The 21,808-nt window shown below is 38.5% G+C and overlaps 2 protein-coding genes across 2 annotated transcripts in view; one reads left to right on the top strand and one right to left on the bottom strand.

Annotated features, from left to right (window-relative positions):
- Positions 1–8,377, top strand: part of LOC112047388 (triadin) — an 18,335-nt gene extending 9,958 nt beyond the window's left edge. Inside the window, exons 3-5 of the mRNA XM_024084502.2 lie at positions 1,553–1,730; positions 2,437–2,521; positions 2,773–8,377. Of these exons, the coding sequence (XP_023940270.2) occupies positions 1,553–1,730; positions 2,437–2,521; positions 2,773–2,906 (397 nt within the window). The 3' untranslated portion in view covers positions 2,907–8,377. The remainder of the gene's footprint in view (positions 1–1,552; positions 1,731–2,436; positions 2,522–2,772) is intronic.
- LOC112047389 (probable E3 ubiquitin-protein ligase HERC3) lies at positions 6,101–21,808 on the bottom strand. The gene is made up of 9 exons (XM_024084503.2): positions 21,684–21,808; positions 16,092–16,217; positions 15,427–15,582; positions 14,180–14,335; positions 13,176–13,328; positions 11,228–11,548; positions 9,435–10,508; positions 8,379–8,549; positions 6,101–6,239 (listed from the first exon to the last, which is right to left on the bottom strand). Exons 1-9 carry the CDS (start codon positions 21,700–21,702, stop codon positions 6,127–6,129), a joined length of 2,289 nt encoding a protein of 762 aa, XP_023940271.2. The 5' UTR covers positions 21,703–21,808; the 3' UTR covers positions 6,101–6,126.

Here is a 21,808-nt window from a genome sequence, read left to right as displayed (position 1 = left end):
ATGACAGAAATTAATCATAAAAACTGTTTTATTGTGTTCTATTTATGCCCCAACCCAATTTTTATATTTTGGTATAACATTATTATTCATAGTACAGACATTATTTTTACTCTCTTATCCTTAATCTACTCTTTTATTCCTAATGAGAAATAAGAGAGTAGAAATAATGAAAATATACCTCTATAGTACAGTTCGCGCGGCGAGAGTTTGGCTTTGACCGTTATTGCGCAGAAATCAGAAATTGGGTATCAACGGGCATTAGCGGGGTGCGGGGCGGGTGCGCGGTGCTCTGATTGGCGCTCCAGTCGTTACCTGCCTCTCGCACCGAAACGACGTACCGCGCACTCCTGTTGTACAATCACGTTCACAAATGAATTGCTATTTTCGTTAATTGTTGTCGATTGTTATTATTTGTTGAGTTTGTTTGTTTAAGTTTTTTTGTTAAATATTAAAAAGTGATTTAAAAATGCGTAAAAAAAACATTGTTTTAAAAAGGCAAGCACGGAAAATGATATATGACGTGAATTGCTTTTTAAAGAAAGAAGCTGACGAATGTATCGATTCATTGAAGCAAATTCGAAGTAAGATTGAGGAAGTTGCTTCTTTACTCAGTCAGTCGGAAAATAACCAAACTTCTTGGAATCTTGGAATAAATAATTTTATTAAAAACAATTATTTAGAATTTTCATTGCTGTCTCTGTATAAACATTTTAAATATGTAAAATAACTATCAATAGTTTTAATAAATGAAGAAGTTTATCTACTTCGTATTATTTTCTAGCATTATTATCACTATACATGAATTTTGACCCACTCAAATATCCAACCTGGTACATAAAAAAGGAAAAGTATTGTGTGCGTGACAGTACCCATGCGCAGTAATCCCCTCCATCCGAAGGTCAAAGCCAAACTCTCGCCGCGCGAACTGTATCAATGTTTCATAGTTTAAAGAGCTCCAAAAAATACCTTTTTTGTGTTGTTGAATGTGAGAAAAAATGGGCAAAACCTTCTAGTTTAGTATAAGATAACTAAGCTCATTTTCCTCAGAATATGACAGACAATTTTGGATTTGACATCTTGAATCTGGTTCGGGGCATGCAACTGCAACTTTTAAGTTATGTGCATTTTATGAAATTAAATATCACACATCTCAAATGGTGAAGGAAAAACATAGTGAGGAAATCTGTATACCTGAGAATTTTCTTAATTCTGTCTGTGTGTGAAGTTTGCCAATCCGCCATTGGGCCAGCGTGGTGGATTTTATTTTTTTTAGATATTAGCCAAACCATTCTCATTCAGAGAGGAGACTTGTGCTCAACAGTGAGCCGATAATGGGTTGTCAATGATGATGACTGGTCCTTAAAAAATTCGTCTGAGCTATGTGCTATAAGCTAATGATAATGACTGTAATCAACTTACCATGCTCTTTGAGGCCTAAAGACTCCCTGATTAACTTCAGACTGTTATTGAGAATTTCTCACTCTCTTCTATAGTACAGATGTTGCACCAGGTTTAGATATTAATTTACTAGCGAAGTGTTAAATAATTTCAGTTTATACCACCACATGAAACCACCTTCGGATCTGGGTATCGGCAAGGACTATGCAGTGTTCAAGGAGGACTTCCGTCCGATGTGGGAGGATCCTGCCAACAGGAATGGTGGCCGGTGGGTCGTCACCTTTGAAAAGAGACGTGATAACTCTGAGCTTGATAACATCTGGATGCTTATGGTAAGATTACATTTGTGTTATCTTCACTACATAGTATAAAACAAAGTCGCTTTCTCTGTCCCTATATCCCTATGTATGCTTTAATCTTTAAAACTACGCAACGGAGTTTAATGCGGTTTTTTTTAATAGATAGAGTGGTTAAAGAGGAAGGTTTATTTGTATAACTAGCGACCCGCCCTGGCTTCGCCCAGGTGCAATGCTGATACACTACAGAAAAACTGAACGTTGAATATAAATAAATATAAATATATATTTATATATAAAGTTGAATATAAATATAATAAAAACAAAGCACTAATATTATAAAGGCGAAAGTTTGTGTGTATGTTTTTTCCTCCCTTACGCTGCGGCTACTGAAGCGATTTGGCTGAAATTGGGAATGGAACTAGATTTCACTCTGGAGTAACACTACTTTTCATCCTGGAAAAATCCATGGTTCCCGGGGGATTCCGTGGGGGTAATAGTCATTTCCGACTATTTGGAAGGGAATGGGAACATAGACAGACCTGGACCAATTAGGAATACCTCAATCAGCCCATCCAGGGATCACCTAGGACCTCTGTCTTATAAATCCATCGTGCATACCACAGCGCATGAAGACCATCAAACAGTGAATCCATGGAATAATAAGATTTTAAATTGTTCATTTTCATTGTCTGTTAAGGAAAACTATGAGTTTTTTAAAAAATATCATTATGTTTTTCAGGTGCTTTTGGTGATTGGTGAAAATGTCTCAGTTTCTGACGCGATATGCGGGGTTATTGTAAATGTACGAGCCAAAAGCAGAATCGGTAAGCATTCTTTGTAACTAATAGCCATTACTAGCGGACGCCTGCGACTTCGTTCGCCCTTAGAACTCTTTAATCCCTATCGCAAAAACCTTTATTGGCCCAGCTGCGGATCGAACCCAGGACCTCCGTCTTGTAAATTCACCGCGCACACCACTCGCCACGCAGGCCGTTTTAGTGGATACCTACTAAACTATCACGGTTCAACCTTCAAAGTATAATCAATATTTACAATTTATTTTTGGATTTTTCAGCTGTTTGGTTATCCGACTTCAAAAACGAAGAGGCTGTCATAAAAGTAGGAAAAACAATTAGGGACGCGTTACGACTTCACGGCCGACTCACCTTTCAGCGACACAACACGAATCACAACTTACACACATTGTAATGAATACCTAGCTGTAGACTAACTGTTATCTCAATTGCTCAGAGTGCCTAGTGGCAGTTTTCAATGTTTTCATACTGTGAACATCGCGTAACCGTAAACCATTGACCTCTTATACTAAAAGGACGCAGAATGTAGAAAATTTCACTTAAAAACTGGCCAATTTTGTTTTACAAATAATTCTAAAACTGTTTTTACAATTATTTGTAAAGAAAATTATACTTTAATTAAATACATATAGTCCAATATTCAATAAAATCCCAAATTCAGAGCAAATACAACCTTAAGGATTGAGTTTAAGGTTGAATTTGCAAATGCGACTACTTGAATTGAGTGCCAAGATGTTGTGTTTGGCACTCATTGAGTGTGAACGTTTTTTGGTTGCTGATTGTGCATCCACTTTTTAATAGGAGGTCGATGCCGTGAACGCGAATTTCTAAGGAATTGAAACAGCGCCATCTAGTGGCACTGCTGCACAACTGTTTCAATTCCTTTGAAATTCGCGTTTACGGTTACGCGATAGTCACAGTATGAAAACATTGAAACTGCCACTAGGCACACAGTATGTTATGTGTGTGATAATTTTTCTTGTGCAGTGGCGTAGTGTTGTGGGGGCAGCTACCCCGGGGCATATAAAAGGGGGCAAGTGATTTTGTCAATTGAATAAAAATTTTATAAAATGTGCCCGCCTCATAAAAGTTATTACACAAAATGTAACACAAAAATAGCAATGCCTTTTCAAAGCCTGCACTAATGTTGGCTTGGACGTTTATTCATATAGATGTGTGCTCATTCCGAAGCACTTCTATCTAAATTTTCAATAAGTTGTATATCAGGTATAATGTATTTTTAGAATTTAAATTATCGTGAGTGTTATTCATATTAATTTATTATGAAACACGGCTAAAACTCACGTGATACAACGTCGGAGTATGCAAGATCCAGCTCATGACTAAGGGCCCCGTGTGGGTTCGAAACTAGTCGGGGCACACTCGGAAGTTGTATCACGTGAATTTTAATCGTGTTTCATAAATAATTAATATATCAGATGTTTAATAAAATATTTAACTTCAAAATATAATTAAATTGGGGGTAGGGGGACAAAAATTCACGCTACGCCACTGCATTGGTGTATGTAAATAATTTTAACCTGGCTTTGTAATCTACATCTTTTATGAATTTAACTGAAAATTAATTTTGCATTAATTCATAGACACTGTAAAGCCAGTGTGAACGGTAGGCGACAGGTTAAAATATTTTACCTATAAAACAGTAGAACCATTTCCTATTTTTTGTATAATTTTGTTTTTATTTAAAAGGCCACATACATTAAAGGTACTTATTACATAATATTAATATTGATGTGCAGCGTTGGAGAGCTCAGACCAATTACCATAGAAAGATAAAGATAAGATAAATATACTTTATTTGCACACCACAGAGACAAAAACAAGTGAAATAAAAAACAAATTAGGAAGAGATCAGCATACAAAAGGCGGCCTTATCGCTAAATAACGATTTCTTCCAGGAAAACTTAAGGACATCAGCAGGTCTTTTGACAGAGATTAACGTCTAGCAAGGCATAGAACCTGCCTTGCTAGACGTTAATCTCTGTCAAAAGTATATGATCACGATCTAATATGTTTATACAAACTGTGTCTATAGATTTTTTTCAATTTTGATGGTCAATTTGATTGTGATACAAGTCCAATGGTAATTGGTCTGAGTTGGAGAGTCACCACAGAGTTACATACAGATTTGACTTTTTAATAGCGCTTGTAAATAGAAAAGTGGTAGAACTTATTGTGACAGAGCTTGCCTTGGAAAGACTACTGTCATGCTTATGCCTGCTACCAAGTCAGCATTGCTGTGTTCCGGCGTAAAGGATGCTAGTGTAATATAGGCCCATGAGGATTACCACCTACGCCGGTTCAGTGGCGTGCACAGAGTTTGAAACTAGGATAAGCTCAATACGTTAAAATTGTACAAAATGTACAATTCCACTAATGCTGTAAGGAGTAAGTTAAATGTCTGTAAGGAATCTTCAGGGTAGGCAGTGCTCTTATGCATCTAAGAAGTGCATACCACTTGCTTAGGTTGATGGATACAGGTCAGCAATTCGTAGGACGTGTTCCTTGCATGCCCTGCGAATTGTCTAAGATCTGTATTAGAAACGACCTTCACCCATCTGCTTAATGGATGAAAAGTGTTTTATATTAAATTTATCAAATATATTGCGAGTTTGTCTCAAAACTCCTGGCCAAACTATCATTAATAATCGTTAATAATAATATGGTCAGGAATTTTTTAGGCAACCTACGCAATATATTTTTTAACGTACCTACTAAACTTTATATATAACACTGTTCATCCATTAAACAGATGGGTGAAGGTCGTTTCTAATTCGAATCTTCTATTAGAAGTGTCACTTTGTTAATAGGCGATAGCTTTCAAATTACTATCAGATGAGTCATCTGCTTGGTCAATTATAAATATAAAAAAATATTTCGAATATTGAGTTTAGAATGTTATTTTTACTTTGTCTCCTGACACTTTTGTATGTAAACTTGGTTCTGCTGTCATTTAATATAAATGTAAGGTGCCATTAAAAAGGGATTTAAAGACTTACCTATTATACTTAGTATTGAATTATTAATTTAAGAGTTAAATAATTCCATTAGTTAGTAAGAATAAAAACTTTATTTATCTAATTCATTAAACATTTAAGAAGACAAAACACTGAATGATCAATAGAAGATACACTTAACATTTGCTCAATTTTGTAAATATATTCAGAGGCACAATTATCCGCCCATTTTAGTATACTAATATAGCGGATAATTGTGCCTCTTAGTATGTATTCTAAGGTTGTCTCCAGTTGTTAGAGTATCATTCCAATTAAAATAATAAGTTTTCTAATAATATTATATTTGGTAATGTTTAGCTTAAAAATGTCACCTAAAAGTAACAAACTTTTTCTATGACAAGCCAGAGAAAACAATGTAATTAGAATTTCAATTACATTTTTTAACAACAGATTCTGAAACTCTTAAAAAAATATATGATTTAAAAATACATAATATATACAAAAAAAATTGAAAGCAGTATTTTCTATGATATTTACATATAAATGTATATTATACTTTAGTGTAGCTTCTATTGAATTAACTATAATAAATACTATATTGTATGTTGTTATAATTATAGTAATTGTTGTTGTAATTTATAAAATAGTGCAAGTTCTAGAACTGGTCTGGTTTCTGATTTCAGTCTCTACCCGTTGTTCTACCTTGTGTACGGATTCCTCGGCTGTTTCTATTCCTTTGTGTACGTTTTCTGGAACAATTTAAATTTTTTTTTAAATTGTTTTTATTTTAAACCAGCCAACAAGTATTTTTTTAACCAACTTCAAAAAAAGGAAGAAGTTATCAATATGAGTCTCTTTTTTTTTCTTTATTACTCGAAGACGTCTGGACCAATTTGAATAATTCATTTTTCGTTTGAAAAGGTATACTAGGTATAATCCTGAGGTGGTCCCATTTTCATTATTAAATTAACTTGTTGGATAACTCTGACGTAATAGTCAGGAATACCTAGAACATTATGTACACCTGATTACAAACAAGCTAATTTTTCGTGAGTAAATCGAAAATTCTTGATTCTGGTAGCTAACTGAGTTATCAGGAAATGAAAATTTCAGAGCGTCGGAACGAGATGATGTAGCACGCAATTTGTAGGACATTGTGGCTGTTAAGTTGTATAACAATTAATTAGTAACAACTTTTGCAATCAGGTGTACAAAATGTTCTAGGGATCCCTGACTATAACTCCAACAGACCAAAAAATTTTTGGTTTCATTTTAAACTTTCGTGTCAGATGGAATATGAAAAATGCTGATATACTCGGAATTCGCTGAATCGATCTTTAGTTGGCTAAGAAACTTTTCCAAAAATCGGCTTTCCATTTGAAGGAACTGCTTCCAAATCATCCCCTCCGTTAGGGAGGTAGAATGTCATACAGTAGGTATAATTTTAAACACCTTTTAGCTTGGGGGTTGAAAATAGTGCATTCTCAGGTCTGAAATAATTGACGACTGTTAAACCTTCTGAGGAAAATTATCCACTATCTGATTTCTCTTAAAGATAACCTACAATTTTTTTAAAGAAACTTTTTTTTGAAAGCGCTGTTGATGACGCTATTTTGTTATTACTTATGAGAATATATTTTTTTGTTTCTTTTATAATTTTTTAATTCCTTAGTTGATATTTAAGTTGTTTTTGTTTTGAGAAATACTTTTTATTTTTTTATTAATTATGATCATTACAAATGTGTTCAAGACACTGCAGTGTATTTTATAATGTCTTGGTTTACGACTTGGCTCAGGACTTGCCTGGTGAGTGGCTTCGGCCGTGGCTAGTGACCGGTAAAGACATGCTTTAGTACGCAAGCGTTTCTGTACGATGCCGTGTAGAGAACACAACATACGGTAATAACAAGTCCACTCATTTCATCGTCGTAAAATGTTAAATTGTTGATTAATCAAATGTCTCAAATACTTACTGTATTTCATTAGACGTAAATTGTAATTTAAAAAAATTGTGTATGTAAAACGCTCGATAAAATCGGGTATATTTTGTAGTTATGGATATAGCTAGTGACTTTAAAAGTAAATGTTAGTTTTCTACAATTATATTAGTGTCAATTTCGCAAACATTCCTATCGAGCGATGTTGAACGACCAATGAGATTGTAGACGTGTAAAATCACGTCATCACGCAATTATGTGATTGGCTGATCGCTCCGCTGTCTACGGCTAAGGGCCGGCGTATATCTTGCGAACGGCAAAGTAGTAGTTTATACAGAAAATGTATGTCAAGTTTTTCGGGTATTAGTAGTCGTGTAAATTAATTTTGTACTTTGATTTAAGATCAGTAGTTGAAAAATAGCAAGTTATTATCAAAGAGACAGGAAGAACATTTGTCTTATGCTTTTTAAAAGTTAAAATGACATTAGAATAACAACCTTTAAATTAACACACAAAGAAATAAATATATATTAATAATTAAATTAAAATAAATTAAACTAAGAATTAACAGTATTAAATTTACCTACATAACCTATATTAAATTTATAATTAATAAAATACATAAATAAGGAATACACGCAATCTAATTGTTCACCCATTTGTATTTTCACCCATTTAGTAACAACTGCTACGCTGCGCCGCATATGCGCCGGCCTTTATAGCAACTAGCAATAAGTAACTGTGCCTTAAACTATTTTTCTACTCCATAGATGCGAGTATCGAGGAAAAAGTGGGTAGAAAATTATTATTTTTTCAATATTTTTCTAACTTCTTTAACCCGTACATCTAATACGGACTTGTATGTTTAAAATAATATAAATGTATTACCTTTTCTAAGCGTTTTATATGTGATGCCAAAAAATAGGTGTTTATTAAAAAATATGTGATTACCTACGACTTTCTCTTCGATAACCTTCCCTTTGCCCATGCACGAGTTCTCCTTGTCTTTTATAGATTGGAACATGCGCGCGAAGCGTCCTTTCTCCTCGAGTTTGTTGACCACCACGTCCGTGTCTTCGCAGTTGCGCATATCATCAGCGTCGATGTGGTCTTCGCTGCGCACTGGGAAATACAATGATATTAAATACTGTTAGATGTGTTACTAGCGCATGATAAATGAGGCGCTCAAAAGAGGTAATAGGCAACTCAATGTTAGTTGTGGTCAACAACGGACGTTAATTCAAACGACGTTTATACATAAATAAAGTTTACAATGTCGAGTTGTGTGTTCAGGAAGTGTAAAAGCTATGTATATGCACAAATATATAATGGAATTAAAGACAAAATTTCGCATGTGTCGCAGTATTGCAGCCTATTATTCGGATCACTTTTTCTGGTGATTTTGTAGGGACGTAATCCATCTATAGTATAAAACTATCATTGGGGAAATATACAAAAATGTCTGCAGTTTTAGAAGATTTAAAGTTTTGATACACTTACCCGCATTGTCAGCAGATTTAGAAGATTTAGAGTCTGCTCATCGAAAAAGTTCGGACGTTCTGAATTTGCGATCCTTGTAATGTTTGTAACTACGAGTATACTACCTCACAGATAGCAGATCTGCGTAATGTTAGAGCACAGAACTCAAAGCGTTTGCAGACTGTCCTAAATACTTCAAAAGTTAAGAAACTACAAAAAAAAGTCTAAAAATACATAAATCGGCCACTTTTTATGGTGTATTATTAGGATGAAACAGTGGTAAATAGATACAATGCAATATGTTTCAAGAATTTAGAAGTTTTCATTTACCTAAGTCTGTAATTACGTTTTTACGGATATTGGTACATTAACTATCGGTAAAATATGGGGCAAAAGGGGATGAAAACTTACACTGAGTACTCCGCGAATAAATTCGTGGGCGTCCTTTAGTAATATATCAATAGATACGACTGACACTATCGCATTAAAACAGTAACACTTTTTAAAAAAAATGGATTTGGTACCTACCTATTGGTATCACAGCTTGAGTTTTAGCAATTTTGTCCGGAGGACTGGATTTGTCCGAGCCACAAGGTATTGTTTCATTTTCAGACTGGCCAGTTTCGCTTTTTTGTCCATCGTCACTTTTTCTACTTAAATTGGGACTCATTTGTGATATGTCAGGAATGTTTAACAAATCCTGTATAATTGGTGTTTTTGGTGGCGGAGAGTTGGCTATTTCTGACAATTTATCGGGAACTTCTAAAACTTTTCTTTCGTCACTGTGTAGACCGGGAGCTCTATCCACTATTGTTTTTTTGAAAATATCTTCAACAGCTTCAGATTTTGTGTGAATTGTTTCCGTTACACCTTTAGTGAAATTTTCAATTTCATTCTTTCCCTGTTGAGCGACGTTTTCCAATTCATCCTTGCCTTTAGCGAGCATTGTTTCTACATTTTCCTTAACTTTGTTTGCATTGTTTTCTACACTCTCCATAACATTTCCCACATTTTTTCCCACACTCTCCACAACTTTGCCCACGCCAGTTGCAGCACTTCCCATAACTTTATCAACATCTTTTTCCAATGTATCCATTTCATCTTTAACTATATTCGGTATTTCGTTCATACTTCCTTTACTTACGTTGTCTATTTCGAGATCGTTTATGTTTACTATGTGGGATCCGCTAACATTTGCCTCCAAAGACGTTAGTGAGGCTATCTCTTCTACGTTTCCATTCATAAGGTCAGTGCTACTATGTCTGTTGATATTTGAATTTGTTATATCTTCGAGAACGTTGTCAGCTTTAGCCATGGCTGGGACTTTTTGTAACGGTGGAAGTTCGGTTAAGGATATCTGTCTGTCTTCGTTGATAATACTGAAGTCGTTGTTACTAAAGTCAGCGTTAGAGCCTTTGGTGGCCGTGAGTAGAGTGTGGCAGCCACCGCAGGCGACGTTGTCGACTACGAATCCATTCATAGCGGTGACCCGCTTCGGCAGGTATTGATTGTGTGTATCCTCATTACTATTGTCAATTTCGATTGCTTCTAAGCACAGTTTGTCGTGGCGCGATTCGCCGCATGTGTAAAGTAGGCCATTGTCTACAAAAACGTTAGTTAGTTTTAGACATCAGTATTATAATTCGTTCATTTTACATTAAGTATTTTAATAATACAGTCAAATAAAAATAAAACAGCAGATTCAAAAATAAGCTAACTTACTTTTTACAAGTAAATTGCAAGACCAGATTTTTTTAAATATAGGTTAAGCATTAAAATAAAGTTGTTACAATCGACCGGGTCTGCAGCCATGTGGCAAATCTCTCGCAAATGCTTCGAAAAATTAATAATGGAAGGAAATGACATTTACTATCGACAGGTGACGTGTTCAAGTTATCGATCGGAACTGTTACTCCCATACTTTTTTAGTTTTCGAAGCGTTAGCGTTTGTAGAAAGGGAATCAGCGTGCCACATGGCTACGGGTCTGGTTACTCGTCTATTAATACTATTATTATAAAGTGGAAAGATTTGATTGTTTGTTTGTTTGCATTGAATGGGCTGCGAAAGTACTGAACCGATTTGAAAAATTCTTTCACTGTTAAGAAGCTATATATACTATCCCCAGGGTATCTACATGGGCCAGGTGCTATATTATAACCTCGGGAACGGGAACTACGCGGGTGAAACAACATGGCATTTGCTAGTGAGTTGTTTAATCATTAACTATATCTGATGGTTTATAAATATGGTGTACGATTTAAATTATCACCATTAAATAAAATTAAACTTAATAAAAGAACATTTTAATACTATAAATTACCTGTAACAAAAGCTGTATGCATGGCCCCACAAGCGACCAGCTTCAACTGGTACCCATCAAACAGTTTCTCCATGTCCACCTCAGTGGGTACCCTAACATAGTCTATGTCTTTCGGCAACCCTAGCTGTCCCTTCTCATTGGATCCAAACGCGAGTATCTTAGCCTCGTCCATAGACAAGAGGAAGGTGTGGTTGGCGCCGCAGCACGCGCTCTTGATCTGTACGTCGAGGGGCAACACTAGCGGCGCGTAGATTGTCGTCATGTCGGGGATACCCAGTTTTTGGTGTTCGTTATCGCCAGTGACGAACACTGCGCCTCCCGCTGGAAATAATTGAGCTTCATTTATTAAAGTATATATTTTAAACACGCTATATTAGCGTCACTTGTAACTGACTATGTATGTTAGAAAATCTTGGCATCATAATTTGATTTACTTCCCGTTCTTCGATTAGGACTAAATTTTGCACACGCTCTGAGTTCTGATGACAATAGATACCTAGCTAAGAAACGTCATTACAAATCCAATATGTTCTTAATCCAATGTGTATCTTCCCAAGATGACGGACTGGCTGTTTGAAATCCACCCCCGTGATATGAATATCAAATAAAAGGAAGGAAAGAAAAGGAATACGAAAGAAATAGTCACGTGATTAAATCCAATATGGCAGACAGGCTATTTGAAATGCACGCCCATGATATGGGTATCAAGCGTGCTTTTTAGTTTTTTAAACTATTCATGTTATTTATACTGTTTTCTTAGTTCAGTGATAACTAGATCCTGATTCCTGGGTCCGATACAGTCGGGCTATGAAATATTGGGTTTAACTTTCTTAGTAGTCCGGAGATAATAAGTCGGTGGTACGCTGGATCACTGCTACGGCGATTGTTCTCCCTAGCACAGTAATGTTAAGCTATTGATCCCGATCACGGTCATTAAAATCAATATCTGGAGAGTTTATCTATCTTTCTTTTTCTATTCGTGTTAAAGAGATAGAAATAGAGGTTTTGTAACGCAAATTTGCGAGTTATACAAAAATTGTTACAGTAGGTATAGCCACTTCGATAGCATTCGTTACAGAGACAAACATTATCATCCTAATTTCGTAAAATGTAGCGTGTCCAAGTTGTCCAACCTTCATCGTTTAAAAGAGAAGAGATCCATGCTCTGTGGTTCTCTCCTTCGTCCCATAGAAACGAATGAGAGAGCGAAAATTTCGTAAAAATATAGCTTTCGCTTTCGTTGCGATAGAGAAAAACGTTAGGTAGATAAGCGTGACGGACAATATCGAATCCATCAATACCTATGGGTATTGTTTTTATCGATATTTTTCACTGCCCACATCCCTAAGCGTCCTGCAAACTTGACGGTTAAACTTAATCGTGAATGGCTAGCGCCTAAGCTTAAAAGACATTCACTCACCGGTAATGAACACGGTGTGGTAGTAGCCGCACTCGACGAACGCGATCTTCTCCACGAACTTGAGCTCGGTGAAGGTGACGCACGAGCGCGCCGCCTCGCCCAGACCCAGCTGCCCCTCCGAGTTGGACCCGCACACGAACACGCGCCCGTCCTCTGAACAATCAACATTCACTCACCGGTAATGAACACGGTGTGGTAGAAGCCGCACTCGACGAACGCGATCTTCTCCACGAACTTGAGCTCGGTGAAGGTGACGCACGAGCGCGCCGCCTCGCCCAGACCCAGCTGCCCCTCCGAGTTGGACCCGCACACGAACACGCGCCCGTCCTCTGAACAATCAACATTCACTCACCGGTAATGAACACGGTGTGGTAGTAGCCGCACTCGACGAACGCGATCTTCTCCACGAACTTGAGCTCGGTGAAGGTGACGCACGAGCGCGCCGCCTCGCCCAGACCCAGCTGCCCCTCCGAGTTGGACCCGCACACGAACACGCGCCCGTCCTCTGAACAATCAACATTCACTCACCGGTAATGAACACGGTGTGGTAGTAGCCGCACTCGACGAACGCGATCTTCTCCACGAACTTGAGCTCGGTGAAGGTGACGCACGAGCGCGCCGCCTCGCCCAGACCCAGCTGCCCCTCCGAGTTGGACCCGCACACGAACACGCGCCCGTCCTCTGAACAATCAAGAACCTTTGCTTTTTATTCCAGACAGGCTTGACCACGACCATGATCCCATCACTCCTGTTATAAAGTTATGAGAACCAGGAAACACAGACTTGGGAAGGATATTACAAACTATAGCCATGCGTGTGAGAAAAGACACAAAGCGTTTTGTACGGGTCCTTTGATGAATCTAACCTTGTCTCGCCTAAACCCAATTGGCCCTCTGAGTTGGACATAGCAAAATTCTATATATCAGCTCTAATAATCATACCAGAATTTGGGTTAATAGGTACCCAGTCGTTTTGGTATAGAATCTTTAAAATATGACCAATATTCCGTCCTCAGATTATTCGGAAAATACTGTGTTATGAGTGGATACGATAATAGTCCAGCGACGCGATCGATCCCACCGATCGATCGCGTCTCGGTGTTCAATCCAGCCCCTTTGAACTGTTGAGACTACATTCGTGGTTATTGAAGTTGTAACATAGCATTCCCGTTCCCGAAAAATTCATCATCATCATCATCATATCAGCCGATGGACGTCCACTGCAGGACATAGGCCTTTTGTAGGGACTTCCAAACATCACGATACTGAGCCAACTGCATCCAGCGAATCCCTGCGATTCGCTTGATGTCGTCAGTCCACCTGGTGGGGGGTCGGCCAACACTGCGCTTACTAGTGCGGGGTCGCCATTCCAGCACTTTGGGACCCCAACGTCCATCGGCTCTTCGCACTATGAGAAAAATTACGGGAATAAAATATTTGAAATCGGTTCAGTAGTTTCAGAGCTTATTCAATGCAAACAAACAAACAATGAAATCTTTCCTCTTTATAATATTAGTATTGATATCATCTTACCAGTGAGCAGCGCGGTATGGTTGCTGCCCGCGGAGACCTGCTTGATGTTCTGGTCCACATCCAGCTCCACGAACTGCGGCACGCTCTGGTGCTCCATGTCGCCCGTGCCCAGCTGACCTTCGTCGTTGCAGCCCACAGAGTACACTGCGCTGGTGTCTGAGAAAATACTAAAACGGTTAACCCCCCAGGCTTCAACATAGCTACAGTATAGCTTTTGTGACAGAGCCTCTGGTTTATAGGACATGGTTAGTCTGTGGTTGGTTATTATAACAACAGGCACACGAGGCCCATGTACGCCTCAGGTTGATGTTGATGTATGTACGGACAGGGCGGCACTTGTACGTAGTCCTTGCTTGCTCTTGTTTGCGATAGGCGATGGCGATGGTTTTCTTATCATCATTTGGCCCATCTGCTTGATTGATCAATTATTACTATAATTAATATAGAAAGGGAGGGTTTTCTAAGATTTTTTAAGTTTAAGGCCTCATCTAGACACTAAAGGGGACATCGTGTATCTCGTCTTTACTGGTGAATATTCTTTACGTTTGTATAGTTTCTGAGTAGTAACTCACCTGTGACAAAGACGGTGTGCGCGCGGCCGCAGGCCACGAACATGGCGCGGTGCGGCTTGAGCCACTTGAGGCAGCTGGGCTGCGTCACCTCGTCCTTGTGCCCCAGCCCCAGCTGCCCCACGCGTTCACTGTTACCTGTGACAAAGACGGTGTGCGCGCGGCCGCAGGCCACGAACATGGCGCGGTGCGGCTTGAGCCACTTGAGGCAGCTGGGCCGCGTCACCTCGTCCTTGTGCCCCAGCCCCAGCTGCCCCACGCGTTCACTGTTACCTGTGACAAAGACGGTGTGCGCGCGGCCGCAGGCCACGAACATGGCGCGGTGCGGCTTGAGCCACTTGAGGCAGCTGGGCCGCGTCACCTCGTCCTTGTGCCCCAGCCCCAGCTGCCCCACGCGTTCACTGTTACCTGTGACAAAGACGATGTGCGCGCGGCCGCAGGCCACGAACATGGCGCGGTGCGGCTTGAGCCACTTGACGCAGCTGGGCCGCGTCACCTCGTCCTTGTGCCCCAGCCCCAGCTGCCCCACGCGTTCACTGTTACCTGTGACAAAGACGGTGTGCGCGCGGCCGCAGGCCACGAACATGGCGCGGTGCGGCTTGAGCCACTTGACGCAGCTGGGCCGCGTCACCTCGTCCTTGTGCCCCAGCCCCAGCTGCCCCACGCGTTCACTGTTACCTGTGACAAAGACGGTGTGCGCGCGGCCGCAGGCCACGAACATGGCGCGGTGCGGCTTGAGCCACTTGACGCAGCTGGGCCGCGTCACCTCGTCCTTGTGCCCCAGCCCCAGCTGCCCCCACGCGTTGGCGCCAAACACAAACACGCGCCCATTCTCTGAAACATGAAGTTCATAAGATTAGTAATGCATCACTTCGTGTCAAACACATACCTACATGTCGTGACAAGCTAGTTAGCATCTTTGTGATTTTCGCACGTTTAACGTGGTCACTTAAGTAAAGGGGAACTTCGCAACGGTTTGTTATTTAGTCGTCCCCCTCAAAAAACGACAGAATTTTTTGTTGGTGAATTTGGGTGCTAAACAGGTCCATTCTTTTTAATGGTCTAAGGTTGCAACAGAGGAGCTACTAGGGGTAGAGTAGAGGTAGTTGAAAGCTTACATGGAGTTTTACGCGGACGGAGTCGCGGGCGTCCGCTAGTATATTATGTTAATAGATTTTGCGTCCTCCCTGTACTACATCCTTAAACATTGACCTTTCGGTCACATTTCGATTGTTTTATAATACAACGCCAATGTGGCGCTATCTAGCGGCGGGTAGCGACACTATTGATTATACGATTATACAGATGTTTTGAATTTTCATAGTGGCTGATTCTACACTCACGGCATATAACTGCACTGTGTTCGTCGCCGCAGGAGATGGCAACGACAGGGTCGTTCTTGATGAAGAAGTGGCTCGGCTCATTGTCGGCGAAGTGCGACTTGCCGAAAGTGAACACCGCGCCCGTATCTGTAACATAGACATATTGTCAGGCTATATTAAAAGGCTAAGAGCCCACTATAGGGCCAGGCCCTACTAGTGACCGGGACTGAAGTGTTAACGTGCTCTGCGCGGCACGGGGGTGTACCGAAGTAAGTAAGCTGAGAATTTTCACTAAAGATTTTTTAGAAAGGTAAGCTCAATATTTTATTTAATAGGACTTGAAGCCAGGGCATTTGATAGTATCTTTGTATTGCTACGTATTTCTTTTTTGTAAGTTAGCCCTTGACTAAAATCTCACCTGACGGTAAGTGATGATGCAATCTAAGATGGAAGAGTGCCAACTTGTTGGGCGTAATAAGAAAATCCACACCCATTTCGGTTTATATACCACATCCTGCCGAAACGCTAAATCGTTTGGCGGTACGTCTTTGCCGTTAGGGTGGTAACTAGCCACGGCCAAAGCTTCCCACCAGCCAGGCTTCGGCCCAGCCGGGGATCGAACCCACGACCTCTGTCTTGTAAATCCTCTCAGTACTCCACTGCGCCACGGAAGCCCTCAAAAAATGTAATAAAATTAATATGACTTGAAGCTATGTCGCTCGCTATGAATGTAGTTTTCCATTGATAAAAGAATTTTTCAAATCGTTTCAGCAAACAAAACTCACTTTTATACTTTTATATCTACCTACGTTATTACGTAAAGTAAGTATGGAAGTATGGATTACTTACCTTACCTATTTAAATTTTCTTTTTCTTAGGTATAGTTATATAGTATTACTCGTAGGTACTATCTGATTTTTAACCCTTACTTATTTTCAGTCTCTACACTGGCTATTAAGCAGGTACTATCTGATTTTTTCATTTAGTGGGTGTTGACCGTATAATAAATCAAGGGCTCCTGAAAGCTGATTTCATTTCGCCTCACTTTAACCTTTTCGAATGACGTCAGCGTTAGTTTTTTGTAATAAAATTACCATATTCTACGAAACGATTCGTTGCGATAACATTACGCAGTACGAAATTACACCTACAGCTAAGTAGCTACATAAAAGCTTTCAACTTCAGCAGCTAAAGTTAAAAGCTTTTATCGTTACTATAGTTAGCTGATAAAATGAAGAAACCAGGCAACATTTATATATATAAAACAATGTAATTTGAATTAAAAAAGTAAAGAATCATTAAGTTTTGTAAAACATGTCATTTGGTTAATTATAACTCTTTTCTCGATAGTTTTTCTTTTAAATACTCAGAGGCACAATTATCCGCCCTCTTTAATATGATGCGAGTATATTAAAGTAGGCGGATAACTGTGCCTCTGAGATATTTTCTTTTATTGACTGCAATCTCACCGGCAGGTTAATTTACTAACTTTGACGTACGTTGGTTGATATATACGAAATTAACATTCTATGTAAAAAACGTTTTGAGGAAACCTGCGTATCAGAGAATTTTCTTAATTCTCTGGGTGTGTGAAGTCTGCCAATTGGGCCAGCGTGATGGACTATTGGGCTAACCCCTTTCATTAAGAGAGGCTCAGCAGTGAGCCGAATATGGGTTGATAATGATGATTATTTATTTATTTATTTGGTCCACCAGTGACTGTCGCAGCATTTACACAAATACAATCTAAAAAAAACACAAACACAAGGATCTGCACAATCAAATGAAGGTAGACACGGCATGCACATTTCCGTAATATTAAAATAAATTGACGATTACATTAAATCAGTTTACATAAGAAAAAAAATACATTTTACAGTAACAAGAAAAGGAAACATTTTACAACTACTATTTGAATATACTATATAATACAAAAAATAAAATGGAATTGGTAAAAACAAAAAGAAAAATTAGTTTAGCAAATCTAGCAAAACTAACTTGCGATATGTCCTTGGTGAGTCTTTGTGGATATCATATCTATATATGATGATGATGATATAGGTACCTGAATATTACGTCATTTAAATCACCGTTTCTCCAATCAACCTTACAAGTCTAGGGCACTTAGTAGCTATTAAGTCTTCAGCGTACTGTGTGTTAGCACTCAGCGCGGCACGTAGCTGCCATGACCTTGCTTGACCATTTCACACTTAGAAAGATTCATATCGAAATCCTAAATTTTGTTTCGTTTGTTCGTGGAAATTACTGCGATTTTCCTTCGTGTAAGCTATTAATCGTTCCCAACGTTTCTGAGGTTTTTACATACATTCGTTAAGGATATTTTTAGACCCAAATTAACTATTCGTACTAAATAAGTTAGTAATGCTAATTTAATTCTACGGGTAAGGGCAAAGTTCAAGGGACATGGAGCTAGATCTACAAGAAATCCTTTTTAACGATATTTGAGTGTACACGTGATAGTCCAGAGGATGTGACCTCTGCCTTCTATTCGGAGGGCGTAGATTTGAATCCGGTTCGTAGCAAGCCTATAACTTTTCAGGTTTGCGCATTTTAAGAAATTAAATATCACGTGTTTGAAACGGTGAAGGAAAAACATCGTGAGGAAACCTGCATAACTGCGAATTAATTTTCTACGTGTGTGAAGTCTGGCAATCCGCATTGGTGGACTATTAGCCTAATCCCTCTCATTCTGAAAGGAGAGTCGTATTTAAGAGTGAGCCCAATAAGGGTTGCTAATGATGATGATAATGAGAACCTACACTGAGAAAATTTTGGGAAATAATGGGATTGATGTTTACGCGAACACTATCAGCATTGTAGTATTCAAACACTATAACTGAAATAAATTTAATAAAATTTAGACTATGGTGGCTTTGGCAGATCCTAGAAGGTTTCATGGATCTAGAATGTCAATTCGTATGAATGTCATTAGAGATCATGTCCCAAGTCGCAAGACACGTAGCTTCGTAGGAAAGCTACGATAAACTTATAGACTACAAGCACAGTGTAATAAGTATACTGTGCTACAAGCCCTTGAACAAAAATTACCTTAGAAGGCTGTTACTGTATCAGAAAATAACTCTGCCGCGTACTCACCTGTACCACTTAAATGACGGCATAGTGCTCAGAGTTATTTTCTGATATAGTAACAGCCTTCTAAGCGTTATTCATGTTGGTTCATTTCACAGGTAATTTTTGTTCAAGGGCTTGTAAAAGAGAGAGAGATAAGAATAAAATCTAATGACGTAAAAGCAGCGAACTTGCTCAAATTGAATAAAAATAATCTGTAAAAGAATAAAAACATTTCAGTCGACACGACTCCATAATAAGATGTGTCATGTAAATAAAAAATGTGGCACCGGCTTGCATCGCACGTGAGTGAGGTCGAGGCGGCATGCGAGGCGGACATTATCGCGGCGTTTAATACTGCACCGCTTTATGCTAATCGCCGCTAACTACTAACTAGCTGTCCGGGAGAAATGGTCGCGACACTTTTTTTTTAATAAGATAGTTGACACTTGATGATGGTCTATATACTGGTTAACAAATCCTTTACCAAACGTAGCGATTGACAAAAATAATAATTTGACGTTGAGTATCAAGTACCATTGTGACGTCACAAAATGGACGACAGTTTGAGAGCTACGATGCCACGGACAGACAAACACACGTACTTCAACGTCAAACTTCTCAGCCTCTTTTTTTAGTTGGGGTACAAAACAAAACTTAGGGCATGCAAAGAACGCTAACTGCGAGTAGCTTCGAAATGTCCGCGACACTTTTTGATGCTATGGCAGATTTTTATTTTAGTCAAGTAAAATAAAAATCAGCGTAGCAAACAGACGGGCCATCTGATAGTAAGTGGCAAACAATCCGCCTGTAAATAGATCAACACTTGGCGGGACATGCAAGGAAGACATCCTACAAAATGCTGATCCATAAACCTGATGATCTTTAGAACCGATTCATGCGTCACAATAAAGACTCAAACCGAAAAAAAATCACAGGGCATGCAAAAAACTAGCCGGAAGAAATGTCCGCGACACTTTTTTATGATATGGCTGACTTTTTTAATTGACGTAAATAGGTATCAAGCAGATGGACTACCTCATGGTAAGTGATAATGTTAGAGGGGAGCACTTAGCCTGATAGGAAGAATAAATAATTAAATAATATAATTACTATTTACGCTTTCAGCGATGGGAGAGATACACCACAGACTTCAAAGACAAGGCGTGCTTGGGAGTTGAGGGATTATTTCCATTAAATTAAAAAAATAATAATCGCGCTCGTGGTTCCACACCACTTTGTGATTGTAACATTTCCTTATGGTGGAACTATATCCAATAAGTCTTTACAAGCATCGTGGTGAAGCCGGTGAAACCCATAAAAAACCAAACGTCACGCGTCTCCACATAGATAAACTTTTATCTTAATTTGTATTTCAAAATTTAACTCTTGGATTAACAAACTTTTACCAATTATCATCATCACAACCTTTCGTTCTCTAAATCTCTCTAGAGAACGAAAAGTTGCAGTTTATTATTTTATTTATTTGTTTATTAGTATGGACAAATCTAGTTACATTTTAACTAATTAAGCAGTAGTAGTATTCACAACAAAAAAACAGCAATAATTTAAACAAAATGACAAAAAATAATTATCTAAAACAGAAAAATTAAAGATGACAAATAGAAAACTTATAATTTCTAGCAAAATTGCAAGATGTCTTTGCACAATTTGATCATTCATTATCATTATCAACCCATATTCGGCTCACTGCTGAGCTCGAGTCTCCTCTCAGAATGAGAGAGGCCAATAATTTATAATTCATACTATTCCGATTATGTTATGATGTAGCGTGTAGCAATCAGAGTCTACGACGTAGCAAATGACAGAATAAATTCAGAAAAACTTTTTATATTTCCAAAAATACTTGAAAATAGTAAAGTTGAAGAACAGGGCTCCGAAAGAATTACAACTCAAAAATGTGTATGTGCGTAATTTATAAAACACGTAAGAAAAACATAATATACATACCTTACTTACTTATAAAAATAAAAGTCATCATTAATTATTATTTATAAAAGTGGTATGTAGGTACAAATAGTTTGATAATTTGATATCGATTTTTGTACGTTTATCTATTTAAATTCAAAACCCTACAACAAACTTTTGTAGTAATTGACTACGAGTTGGTCTACTAATTTTACGTTTACGTCAGCTAGTTTTAAGCAAACAAATAGTTAAGTACTATAGGTACCTACCTAAAAACTTGCATGCACTTAATCACCTTGCTATTTTAAAAATATGTTTACTTATGCATTTCTACTAGTAGGTAAACCTTTCTCAATAGTGGATAGTTTAGTTTAGGTAATATTTTGTTGAATCTAAACTTCCACCATTTCACATTCACACACTAACGAAGGAAAAAAGTTTTCAAACACCGAATTTTAAAAATGGAACGAAGCGTGCGTTCAATCGATAGATAGACGTGGTGAAAAATAATTATTTTTAAATTCAGAATTCCATAGACAATTTTTTTTTATATTTTTTAAAATTAGGTTTCACTATTTTAAAATTGGAACGTACCGGGTATATCTTCCGTCATGGCGTCGTTTTGAGGGTCCCACGGTTTATATCGAAGAATGGCGTCAGGCAGCCATGTCCGCGGATCGACCGGGCGGCCGCAGGGTGTCGACTGACCGCTGGCCACG

The sequence above is a fragment of the Bicyclus anynana genome, chromosome 7, assembly GCF_947172395.1.
Source record: "Bicyclus anynana chromosome 7, ilBicAnyn1.1, whole genome shotgun sequence".
NCBI classification, from domain to species: domain Eukaryota; kingdom Metazoa; phylum Arthropoda; class Insecta; order Lepidoptera; family Nymphalidae; genus Bicyclus; species Bicyclus anynana.
This window is presented reverse-complemented; position numbering and strand designations above follow the sequence as displayed.